The 13,291-nt window shown below is 37.4% G+C and overlaps 1 protein-coding gene across 1 annotated transcript in view; it reads right to left on the minus strand.

The window, feature by feature from the left end:
* Positions 1-13,291, minus strand: part of LOC136885511 (intermembrane lipid transfer protein Vps13) — a 1,358,975-nt gene that overhangs the window by 201,134 nt on the left and 1,144,550 nt on the right. The window contains exon 52 of the mRNA XM_067158109.2: positions 1,129-1,355. Within this exon, the coding sequence (XP_067014210.2) occupies positions 1,129-1,355 (227 nt within the window). The remainder of the gene's footprint in view (positions 1-1,128; positions 1,356-13,291) is intronic.

The following is a 13,291-nucleotide window of genomic DNA, read 5'->3' on the forward strand; positions in this document are numbered from 1 at the left end:
CTCCTGCACTACCAGATGTAGTGGTAGACCAACAGCAGAGTTATCTCATGCTCATCAAGCATGAATTTCTATTGGCTACTGGAAATTTACTCATAACATATTGTATTGCTTTCTGGGAAATTGCGCATGATGTTCTATTGGCTACTGTAAATTTCACTTGATAGCAAACGTTCAGTTCATTTGTATTTTCATCCTGAAGCTGCAGTGCACTCTCCAGAAACCTTCCATTTACTTCGCCATCAGGAGCTAATTTCAAGTTTTGAGTTGCAGAAAGCAAGGCAAGCGAGGTTTGGGGATATGCCTATATTCATACAGTTCAGTACGTCACACTGTTGTTTAAAACCTTGAATTTGTGCACAACTACACTGTCCTTCATTGTTCAGCATTGCCAATAATTACACCCCCCCACACACACACCCACACCCGCGTGCGCGTGCACTAAAAATATTGCACACTGTCAACCCCCTTCACAAAGGTAGTATGGAAATAATTGACAACTTTCACGTAAAGTGTACGATACTGTGTGGTCATCACATCTCAGTGAGTCTGCATCTGAGTAGTTTCATTGCACACCACAATCCAACCAAGTTTTAGATTTTAAATATTACTAAGTCAGTTATTGTTGAAAATGAAATGCATCCATTAAGTACGGATATTTCTTTTCTAAAATTTTCAGGGGCAGTGGCAATCTTTATTTGAATAAATATGGTACATAGGCCTAAAAGACGTGTACTCAGTACAAGAAATGAGAGGTTCTCATATGTTGAACTGGCCTTTACTTTTTGTGGTTATAAAAGTGGAAAGAAATATACGTTGGAATACCACTTGAACGGGTAGACCAAGCTTCACACCTTGAAAATGAGGTGCTTTGGTGGATGGACATTTCCCTACTTGACCACCATGTTATCAAGAGGAGCCACATTTGATCCAATGAGGTTGCATTGCTTTAAACATTCAAATTCTCCTAGCACATAGCATGGTAATTTCAACTCAAGGCAACAAGTCTTTTCCAATTTCCATTAGTTAATGAATTCACACTCTGTCAAGAGAACAATAAAAAAATAAAAAATGAACATTGTTTGCTAATTTATTAACTTACATTTTATGAACATTATATAACAGACTCACCTCCTTGTACCAATATACAGAAGTTCTGTGCGAGTAATATTGTTCACAAGTGATAATCCAAGACCATAGATCCTCATGGTCACCTTCTGAAGCACCTGTCTAGAATCTTGAAGGTTTTGTGTTACAGTTCTATCAGAAGAAAATAGTAATACTCGTTGAAGTCCATCCAGGAAAGAACTCCAGTGAATGAGCATATTAGGAATGGGGTAAAAGCTTCCAGAGCCATCCTAGAATCATGCAACATTTCAGATTTGAAAATAAAATAAAAACATAAGATAGAAGCTATTGCTATTAGTCCATCACAAGATAATAAAATTATCCATTTTATACATTTACAGGATGCCTTTGCTGGCAGGGCGTAGTGTTTACAGTGCACTATGTCTTCTGGTATGGGCTAGAGCAATATTGTTACTTTCATTGATCTGTCTCAGCTTTATCCTTGGCTTTGACAAGATGAAAGTGACTGAGGTATGAGTGATGCTAGTAATGCCATTCCTTATGCAGCCAGTCCCTGCTATGAATGGTGTGAAAATGTTGCTCATAGGGTCAGTTGGTGCATGCATTTCAGTGGGCTTGGCAGGCTGATATGTAATAGCAACTTCTGGCTCGGCGAGGAAAGCAACGGGAAACTACCTCACTCCTCATTTCCCTAGTACGCCTCTTCAGTGATGCCTAGGCCATTTATGACAGCTGATGGCGGAGCTGTTGAGGATCCAACCAGCCTTCGGGCTGAGGACTAAACATACATACACATGAAAATCTGAAGGAGTTTGGAATGGTAATTAGTAAAAAGAACACTGTTGTCGTGAACTGTGGAAAAGAGAAAAAAGAGAAGCTAACTGAACATAGACGGAGAACGGTTAGAGAATGTAGAACAGTTTACATATCTGGGTAGCATTATTAATGGAAGTAATGAAAACAACCCTGAAAATAATAACAGACTAAGTAAAGGTACAACATTTTATCATCAAGTCAGAGAGCTTTTAATGGATGACAAAGTACCCAAGAGAACGAAATTAACATTGTACAAACAGTATTTCATACCAACTGTAACATACGGGCTAGAAACACTGGTAACTAATAAGAGACAAGATAGTAAGATTCAAGCAGTAGAAATGAAATTTTAAGAACATCGGTTAGAAAGACAAGAAGAGATAGAATTCAAAATATTAAAATCGGAGAAGAGCTAAATATAGAACCGTTAGTACAGAAGATACAGAAAGTAAGACTGAGATTGTTCAGACATGTAAAATGAATGGGAAAGGAAAAGGGAGCAAGAAGGGAATTGGAAAGAGAAGTCAAGGGGAAGAGACCAGTTGGGGGGACCGACAAGAAGGTGGATGGATCAGATTTGGAAGGACTTTAGAGAAGCTGGATTGGATGTGGCAGAAGTAATGGAGCAGGAAAAGTGGAAGGACAGAAAGGAGTGGAGGAGGCTTGTTAACCACACTTGGCCGACTGGAGTGGGACATTGATGGTGATGATGATGATGATGATCATGATCATGATCATGATTACAATACTAGTATTTGCATGTTACTAAGCAAAGCAGTTTTCTGAAAACAACCAAGACAAATATTTCTACTCCAGTAAGGTGACATCATGCTGCACAAGATATCTCACCAAGCAGCTGTGTCACAGTAAGAGTTACTGCCAGTTTAAGTCTATGAGTGGTGTTGGCATGAGTTCTTTGTACTTTGTTGTTTTCTCTTCATAGTCGTGTTTAATAATTTCTTCATTGCCATCTTTTCAATGTTTGTTCTTTTTTTATTGTTGTACAGTGTACAGAAGTTAAATGTGATCAATATACCAGCGTGTTCTGTTTTTGGATGTTATAATAAATCTGGTCTTCATCCTCATGTAGTAGACAAATATTTGGACTTAAAATGGATGTAAATAACATTCATCCATTTTTTTTTTTTACATTACACTGACACAGATAGCTCTTATGGCGATGATGGGAAGGAAAGGGCTAGAAGTGGGAAGGAAGCAGCCATGGCCTTAATTGAGGTACAGCCCCAGCATTTGCCTAGTGTGAAAATGGGAAACCACAGAAAACCATCTCCAGGGATGCTGACAGTGGGGTTCAAACCCATTATTTCCATAATACTGGATACTGGCCGCATTTAAGCGACTGCAGCTATCGAGCTCAGTGGGTGTTAATATAAGGAAAGATCTTTATTGGGGTAATCACATAAATGGAATTGTAAATAAAAGGTACAGATCTCTGTACATGGTTATGAGGGTGTTTAGGGGTTGTAGTAAGGATGTTAAGGATAGGGCATACAAGTCTCTGGTAAAACGCCAAATAGTGTATGGTTCCAGTGTATGGGACCCTCACCAGGATTACTTGATTCAAGAACAGGAAAAAGTCCAAGGAATAGCAGCTTGATTTGTTCTGGGTGATTTCCACAAAAGAGTAGCGTTACAAAAATGTTGCAATGTTTGAGCTGGGAAAGCTTGGGAGAAAGGAGATGAGCTGCATGACTAAGTGGTACGTAATATTTATTTAAAACAATTTTTGAAGGTGTCCACCTTTTCAATACAATTTATGTTACTTTACAAATAGAATCTTTAAATTAACATCCATTCAGTCGTTGGGAAATGTTTCGCCCTCATTTAGGGCATCATCAGCCAGTTTCTCGACTCAAAATCTATAATTACAACCAGAATTCCGATTATATTATTTTTACTTTCACCCCATCAATCCACTAATTAAAACTGAGGGGACTTTTCGTATTTGTGAACGTAGTGTATTATGTCTTCCACACGTTTAAACAATAGATTTATCTTCAAGGCTTCATATGCACTAGAGTTGTCATTAATCTACATTTTCTTTCTCTGCCGCCTCTGATAAGGTATCATGTTCACAGGATTTCTATTCACCATTTTCTAAGCACATATGCTAATTTTGTAAGTGGTGTAAAATTGATGCAAAGAGTGAAAGGATACTGCTGTTGACCTGATTCTAATTATAATATTTTTATTAATGTTTAAAAAAACTGAATCAATGTTAATGTAAAGATTCTACTTGTAAAGTAAAATAAATTGTACCGAAAAGGCGGACACCTTCAAAAATTGTTTTCAATAAGTATTATATGATAGCTAAATTCCGAGCTGTCAGTGGAGAGATGGCGTGGAATGACATTAGTAAATGAATAAGTTTGAGTGGTGTCTTTAAAAGTCGGAAAGATCAGAATATGAAGATAAAGTTCAAATTCAAGAGGACAAATTGGGGCAAATATATGTTTATAATAAGGGGAATTAGGGATTGGAATAACTTACCAAGAGAGATGTACAATAAATTTCCAATTTCTTTGAAATAATTTAAGAAAAGGCTAGAAAAACAACAGATAGAGAATCTGCCACTTGGACGACTGCCCTTAATGCAGATCAGTACTGATTGAGTGATTCAAGTTCAATAAATTTCCAATTTCTTTGCAATCATTTAAGAAAAGGCTAGAAAAACAACAGATATGGAATCTGCCACTTGGATGACTGCCCAAAATGCAGATCAGAAGTGAATGATTGATTGATTGATTGATTGATTGATTGACCATGCAATCATTCTGGGTTTCAAGCCACTGTATTACAAATTAACATTTTTAGGAGCATATCTGAATTGAAGATGTTACCTTTCTAGGCTTCTGGTGTGAACACAGTGTTTTATGTGTTCCATGCATTTCAACAAAAGATTTATCTTCGAGGCTTCTTATGCACTAGAGTTGTCTTTAATCTATATTTTCTCTCTCTGCTTCCTCTGATCAGGTATCATGTTCACAGGATTTCTATTCACCATTTTCTAACCACATCTGCTAATTTTGTAGGTGGTGTAAAATTGATGCAAAGAGTGAATGGATACTGCTGTTCACCTTGTAGTGCGTGAATCATGGTCTCATGTTTGCTTAAACATCCAAGTTCCAGTCCGGGCAACATGACACCATACAGAGTGAGACACCTTGTAAAGAAAGGTATGGAGTACACTATTCATCAGCAGCGTTGGTTTCTCATGTTACGGGTGGCTTCAAAGGCGTCTGTTCCCCATGAAGTGGCGACCCCATCATAACAATAGCCTAAAATGAGTGGTGGTAATTATCAGCCTGGGAAATGGTAAGGGCGTACCCTGTTAAAAGCGACACGTAATTCTTGGTGCTGGGGGAGCTGTGATAAGTGTGATAAGCAATTAATATTATGAAGGTGGGAATAATAAATATTATGACCCTGACAGAAAAATCAGAAGAGTTAGTTGATTTGATCGGTGATTGCAACGATGGGACTGAGTGAGGTCAGGTGGAGGGGAAAGGGAGTGAAGAGGATGAGAAGAGGGTACACCCTATACTGGAGTGGAGGAGGTGAGACAAAGAATGGAGTAGGAGTGATTGTTAACAAAGTCCTGGATGAAAAAGTGGATAGGGTACACTACGTTAGTGATAAAATAATCAGACTGGGACTGAGGACGGAAGAATAGAGAGAAAGATTTCATCCAAGTTTATGCACCCCAAACTGGAAACAGTGAAGAAAATATAGAGGAATTCCTGGAGACGCTCGAGGAAGTAATTACCGATGTGGAAGTGATAATCATGGGAGACCTCAATGCACAGACTGGAAATGACAGAATTGGTAAAGAACAAGTGATTGATCCATTTGGATATGGAGAAAAAAACAGTCATGGAGATAAGTTGATTCATTTTTGTGAGGGAAATGGAATGATTGTGGGTAACATTTGGTTTAGAAAGAAGAGTAGTAGATAGATCACTTGATATGACTGGGGTGAAAGAAGGACAAAAACAGTTCTTGACTATTTTTTGACTGAGAAAATAAATCGTAAACAGTCAATGGATGTAACAACACTACCAGGTGAGGCATTTGATGGAGATCACGGCATAATGGTAGCAAAATTGAAAATAGGTAAAATTATGAGAGGAAAAGAAATAAGACAGAAGAAAATAAAAGTATGGAAATTACAAGATGAAAGAACTTGGGACAAATTTCAGGAGGAATTTAACAGCACATTTCTACATCAGAAAGAGAAAGTGTAGAGGAAGAATGGACCAAATTTAAAAACACATTTATAAGCTGTGCAGAAGAGATTTGTGGCAGAACTTTGGTGAGAGTGAAGGAAAAAGACACACCTTGGTGGAATGAAACGGTGAAGGAGGTTGTTACTCAAAAGAAGAAAGCATGGAAAGAATGGAATAGAGATAGGAAAGAAGTAACAGGAAATTAAAAGTAAGTGTAAAAGAGTTGTAAATAAGGAAAAGAAAAAATGTTGGGAGAGATTCACACAAGAGTTGCAAAAGGATGTAAATGATAGGAAAAGGATGTTGTGTGGATTGATAAAAAAATAAGAGGAAAGAAAAAATCTACACAGGACAAGTGAAAGAAGAGAGTGGAATGTAATAACAAACCCAGAGCAGATAATGAATAGGTGGATTATTTTAATAAACACCTGGATGTGAGAAATGATGCAGAAGAGAGTGTAGCAGTAAATGAGGATGATCCAGAAATGAAGAGTGATATTGCAATGGCAGAGATTGAAATGGCTGTTAAACAAATGAAAACTGGAAAAGCAGCAGGGATGGATGAAATATGTATGGAAATGATAAAGGCAACAGGATCTATTCGTCTACATTGATTATATAGGCTGCTAAGGTGTATATGGAGGGAAAAGCAAGTACCTGATGATTGGTGTAAAGGTGTAATAACATCAGTATATAAGAAAGGTGACAGGAAGGGATGCGACATATATCGATGAATTACACTGTTGTCACAAGTAGCCAAAATATTCAAGAGAGTAATAGAAAGAAATTCAGAAGAAGAGCAGTATTAATTTTGACAGGGCAGGTCAACAATAGACCCTTATTTAACATGAGATTACTGATTGAAAAACAGTGTGAATATGGAAAAGATCTGGTGATGGTATTCCCCAATCTAGAGAAGGCATACGATTGTGATAATAGAGAAAAGATGTGTGGAAACCCTGGAAAGAAAAGGATGTGAAAGGCAATCAAGGGAACTAGTAAAAGCAATGTATAAGAATTGTTCCAGTTGTGTCCAGACTCCAGTGGAGAGAACAGATTAGTTTAGAAACCAAACTCGGCTAAGACAGGGAAGTGTATTGTCACCACTTATGTTTATAATGGTTATAGATGAAATTCTAGAGGAAACAAAGGCAAGATATGGAGGGGATATGAAAATGTTGTTTGCAGATGACACAGTGATCTGCGGAGTCAAAAATACAGAAGTGCAAATCCAACAAGTGGCTTTAAATGACAATATTGAGACATATGGTAAATCAGCGTGGAGAAGAGCAAAACAGAAAAACAGAGAAAAGCAGCTTGATTTGTTCTGAGCAATTTCCGACAAAAGAGTAGAGTTACAAAAATGTTGCAAAGTTTGGGCTGGGAAGACTTGGGAGAAAGGAGACGAGCTGCTTGACTAAGTGGTATATTCCGAGCTGTCAGTGGAGAGATGGCTTGGGAGGACATAAGTAGACGAATAAGTTTGGATGGTGTCTTTAAAAGTAGGGAAGTTCACAATATGAAGATAAAGTTGGAATTCAAGAGGACAAATTGGGGCAAATATTCGTTTATAGGAAGGGGAGTTAGGGATTGGAATAACTTACCAAGGGAGATGTTCAATAAATTTCCAATTTCTTTCCAATAATTTAAGAAAAGGCTAGGAAAACAACAGATAGGGAATCTGCCACCTGGGCGACTGCCCTAAATGCAGATCAGTAGTGATTGCGTGATTGATTGACAAAACCTTGAGGTTGTTGAATACTTGAAATATCTGAGAAGTGAAATAATGCAAGATGCAAGGTTGGATAAGGAGATCAGCAGAAGGGTACAAGCGGGAAATATGTTCTACCAGAATGTAAGGAACCTGGTGTGGAACAGAGAAGTTCCTATGAAATAAGAGATAGAAAGAGAAAAATTGAGTGATAGGATGGAGAAGAATAATTTGAGGTGGTTTGGACATCATTTAACATAAGAAATTTCATCCTAATTTACCCATATTGAACTGAGTTTACAAATACTTATAAAATCTGAAAGGTTCCACCTATTCAATACAAAAACAATGTTGTCTGATAGTATTACAACTATCATTTTATTAGCAGTACTAGTTTTGGTGTTTTTACAACACCATCATCAGCTGCGTTAAAGTAAAGAGAAACTGGCAATAAATATAAAATACATCTCAACATTATTTACACAACTTGCTCCTATAGACATTACATTAAATTATAAATAGATAAAATTGACTTGTATTACTACCAGTTAACATATAGGTCAAAAACAGTTAAAAAACAAACAAAATTAAAATGATTTTCTATCTTAGGGTACTGAGTTCGATCACTTTTTCCAATTGGTGTTGCTAAATGAGTATTTTTACACCTTGTGTGTCATTACAATGTCTCTGATCTTCAAGATCAGAAATAATCACTAAGTTGAAAGGTATAGGTCTATATTCTACTTTGTAGCTATTGAAATTAATGTTAAACTGTTTTTACATTAAAAACATATTACACCAATAAAAACTCATTATGTTGACATTCAATTATGATATAGCCAGAGGCGAAGTGTTTTTCTTATTATGTTTAGCTGTGTTGTAACCCGATATGGTGGAACTGTAACAAGTATGTCATAAAGACTATGCTTCTCAGCTCAATATTGGACACCTGCTAATGATGAAAGCCCAATTAAACGAAGGGAGATGTATTACAAACCCTGTCAAACTTTTAAGCTTACTTTTTTGTAGAACTCACCTCAAACGGCCGTAGACCTAACTCGGCAGCTGTTACACAACGAGTGGGGCCTGTTCTGTGTCGTGTGCATGATGCCGAGAAGCGTTAAGGAGGGGTAGCAGGGGTAGAAGAAAGAGCCGCCTGTGGAGCGATAGTGAAGGAGGGGTCTGGAGGACGTTGCGGACGAAAGAAATAAAACAAAAATCTGTCACGTAATGCAAGAAGAAAGGTAATATTTCTTGGCAATTTTCTATTTGTCAACAACATAATCAAGAAATCAATAAAACCCTAGGTTTTTCTGAAATTTCATTCAGATTAAGATTGGCATTGAAATATTGATCTAAGTGTATGAAACACGCCTCTGTAACGTCAAGCACAGGCCCCTTGTTGAGCATCTCCATAATCTCAAGGTCTTGTTCTATGCTTGTGAACTTGTGTTTAAAATCATGCACATGCTGGCCTACAGCTGAAAATCTGTTGTATTTCACATCATTAAGATGTTCATTGTATCTAATACTGAATGGTGGAATGATGAAGTGAGAGCAGCCTGTAAACGTAAAAAGAAGGCTTAACAGAAATGGCTCCAAACAAGGGCTGAGGCAGACAGGGATTGGTACATAGATGAAAGAAACAGAGCAAAACAAATAGTTGTTGAATCCAAAAAGAAGTCTGGGAAGATTTTGGTAATAACCTGGAAAGGCTAGGTCAAGCAGCAGGGAAACCTTTCTGGACAGTAATAAAGAATCTTAGGAAGGGAGGGAAAAAGGAAATGAAGCGTGTTTTGAGTAATTCAGGTGAACTCATAATAGATCCCAGGGAATCACTGGAGAGGTGGAGGGAATATTTTGAACATCTTCTCAATGTAAAAGGAAATCATCATGGTGGTGTTGCAAACAGCCAAGCTCATGGGGAGGAGGAAAATGATGTTGGTGAAATTATGCTTGAAGAAGTGGAAAGGATAGTAAAAAAAACTCCATTGTCATACGGCAGCAGGAATTGATGAAATTAGACATGAAATGGTGAAGTATAGTGGGAAGGCAGGGATGAAATGGCTTCATAGAGTAGTCAAATTAGCATGGAGTGTTGGTAAGGTACCTTCAGATTGGACAAAAGCAGTAATTGCACCTATCTATAAGGAAGGGAACAGGAAGGATTGCAACAACTATCGAGGTATCTCATTGATTTGTATACCAGGCAAAGTATTCACTGGCATGTTGGAAGAGAGGGTGCGATTAGTCGTTGAGAGGAAGTTGGATGAAAACCAGTGTGGTTTCAGACCACAGAGAGGCTGTCAGGATCAGATTTTCAGTATGCGCCAGGTAATTGAAAAATGCTACGAGAGGAATAGGAAGTAGTGTTTATGTTTCGTAGATCTAGAGAAAGCATATGACAGGGTACCGAGGGAAAAGATATTCGCCATACTGGGGGACCATGGAATTAAAGGTAGATTATTAAAATCAATCAAAGGCATTTATGTTGACAATTGGGCTTCAGTGAGAATTGATGGTAGAATGAGTTTTTCGTTCAGGGTACTTACAGGAGTTAGACAAGGCTGTAATCTTTCACCTTTGCTGTTCGTAGTTTACATGGATCATCTGCTGAAAGGTATAAAATGGCAGGGAGGGATTCAGTTAGGTGGAAATGTAGTAAGCAGTTTGGGCTATGCTGACGACTTGGTCTTAATGGCAGACTGTGCCGAAAGCCTGCAGTCTAATATCTTGGAACTTGAAAATAGGTGCAATGAGTATGGTATGAAAATTAGCCTCTCGAAGACTAAATTGATGTCAGTAGGTAAGAAATTCAACAGAATTGAATGTCAGATTGGTGATACAAAGCTAGAACAGGTCGATAATTTCAAGTATTTAGGTTGTGTGTTCTCCCAGGATGGTAATATAGTAAGCGAGATTGAATCAAGGTGTAGTAAAGCTAATGCAGTGAGCTCGCAGTTGCGATCAGCAGTATTCTGTAAGAAGGAAGTCAGCTCACAGACAAAACTATCTTTACATCGGTCTGTTTTCAGACCAACTTTGCTTTACGGGAGCGAAAGCTGGGTGAACTCAGGATATCTTATTCATAAGTTAGAAGTAACAGACATGAAAGTAGCAAGGATGATTGTTGGTACAAACAGGTGGGAACAATGGCAGGAGGGTACTCGGAATGAGGAGATAAAGGCTAATTTAGGAATGAACTCGATGGATGATGCTGTACGCATAAACTGGCTGCGGTGGTGGGGTCATATGAGGCGAATGGAGGAGGATAGGTTACCTAGGAGAATAATGGACTCTGTTATGGAGGGTAAGAGAAGTAGAGGGAGACCAAGATGACGATGGTTAGACTCGGTTTCTAATGATTTAAAGATACGAGGTATAGAACTAAATGAGGCCACAACACTAGTTGCAAATCGAGGATTGTGGCGAAGTTTAGTAAATTCTCAGAGGCGTGCAGACTGAACGCTGAAAGGCATAACAGTCTATAATGATAATGTATGTATGTAATGTACATTAATAGTTATTGACGACAAATTCAAGAATATACTATTTTGTTCTAGGTACGTGGATGACACATTTGTGATACTAGATGAGCAGGTAAGTGACGCTGTAACTACTCTCAGTAATCTTAATACAATAGACACACATATAAAGTTTACTCTGGAATCCGAAAAAGAAAAGTCAATTCATTATTTGGACCTCAAGATTAATAGGCACTCTTCCTCATTTTCTTTTGGCATTTATAGAAAGCCTACACAGACAGCTGTCACAATCAGGCAAGATTCGTCGCACCCAAAATCGCAAAAATCTGCGATTTACAATAGCCTGGTAGATCGTGCGTTTAGGGTACCAATGTCTAAGTGCAATTTAAACAAAGAACTGAATATCATCCGGGTAATGGCCAAGGCTAATAGATTTAAAGAGGACTTCATAGAATGCATAATTAATAAGTTTAAACATCACCCTTGCACCACTTTGATCAAAGATAAACCAGAAATAAAAGGAGCTTGGACATTTACATTTAATAAAGATGTTTAAAAGATTACTAAAACCTTTAAGAAGCATAACATTAGGATCTCATTCAGAACGGATAATAGAAGCACAGAGGTATTACATAATGCAACGGCAATTAATATGATTAATCCTTACTCCATGTCAGGAGTATATAAGTTTAGATACAATGATTGTGGCTGCGGATATGTAGGGAAAACTGGACGTAGTTTCAGTATTAGATACAATGAACATCTTAATGATGTGAAATACAACAGATTTTCAGCTGTAGGCCAGCATATCCATGATCTTAATCACAAGTTCACAAGCACAGTACAAGACCTTGAGAGATTATGGAGACGCTCAACAACGAGCCTGTGCTTGACGTTACAGAGGCATGTTTCATACACTCAGATCAATATTTTAATGCCATTCTTAATCTAAATGAAATTTCAGAAAAACCTAGGGTTTTACTGATTTCTTGATTACGTTGTTGACAAATAGAAAATTGCCAAGAAATATTACTGTTCTTCTTGCATTACGTGACAGATTTTTGTTTTATTTCTTTCGCCCGCAACGTCCTCCAGACCCCTCCTTCACTATCGCTCCACAGATGACTCTTTCTGCTACCCCTACTAGTCTACCTCTCCTACTAGTCATCCACATGACACAGAACAGACCCGACTCGTCGTGTAACAGCCGCCAAGTTAGGTCTACGGCATTTGAGGTGAGTTCTACAAAAAAGTAAGCTTAAAAGTTTGACAGCGTTTGTAATATATCTCCCTTCGTTTAATTGGGCTTTCATCATTTACAGGTGTCCAATAATGAGCTGAGAAGCATAGTCTTTATGACATACTTGTTACAGTTTCACCATACCAGGTTACAACACAGCTATGCATAATAAGAAAAAACACTTTGGCCTCTGGCAAACAGTTTTAGAAGATGGCACATTTTATTGTATATATCATAAATGAATGTCAACATAATGAGTTTTTATTGGTGTAATATGTTTTTAATGTAAAAACAGTTTAATATTAATTTCAATAGCAACATTATTGAATAGAGACCTATACCCTTCAATTTAGTGATTATTTCTAATTTTGAAGATCGGAGACATTGAAATGACACATAAGGTGTAAAAAAGGTAATTTAACAACACCAATTGGAAAAAGTGATCAAACTCAAGAAGAAATATCTTTTTAATGTTTTTTGTTTTTTAAACTGTTCTTGAGCTATAAATTTATTAACTGGTAGTAATGCAAGTCAATTTTATCTATTTATAATTTAATGTAATGTCTACAGGAGCAAGTTGTGTAAATAATGTTGAGATGTATTTTATATTAATTGCCAGTTTCTCTTTACTTTATTGCAGCTGATGATGGTGTTGTAAAAACACCGAAACTAGTGCTGCTAATAAAATTATGTTGTAATACAATCA

Source organism: Anabrus simplex, chromosome 1 (assembly GCF_040414725.1).
Source record: "Anabrus simplex isolate iqAnaSimp1 chromosome 1, ASM4041472v1, whole genome shotgun sequence".
Lineage (NCBI taxonomy): Eukaryota > Metazoa > Arthropoda > Insecta > Orthoptera > Tettigoniidae > Anabrus > Anabrus simplex.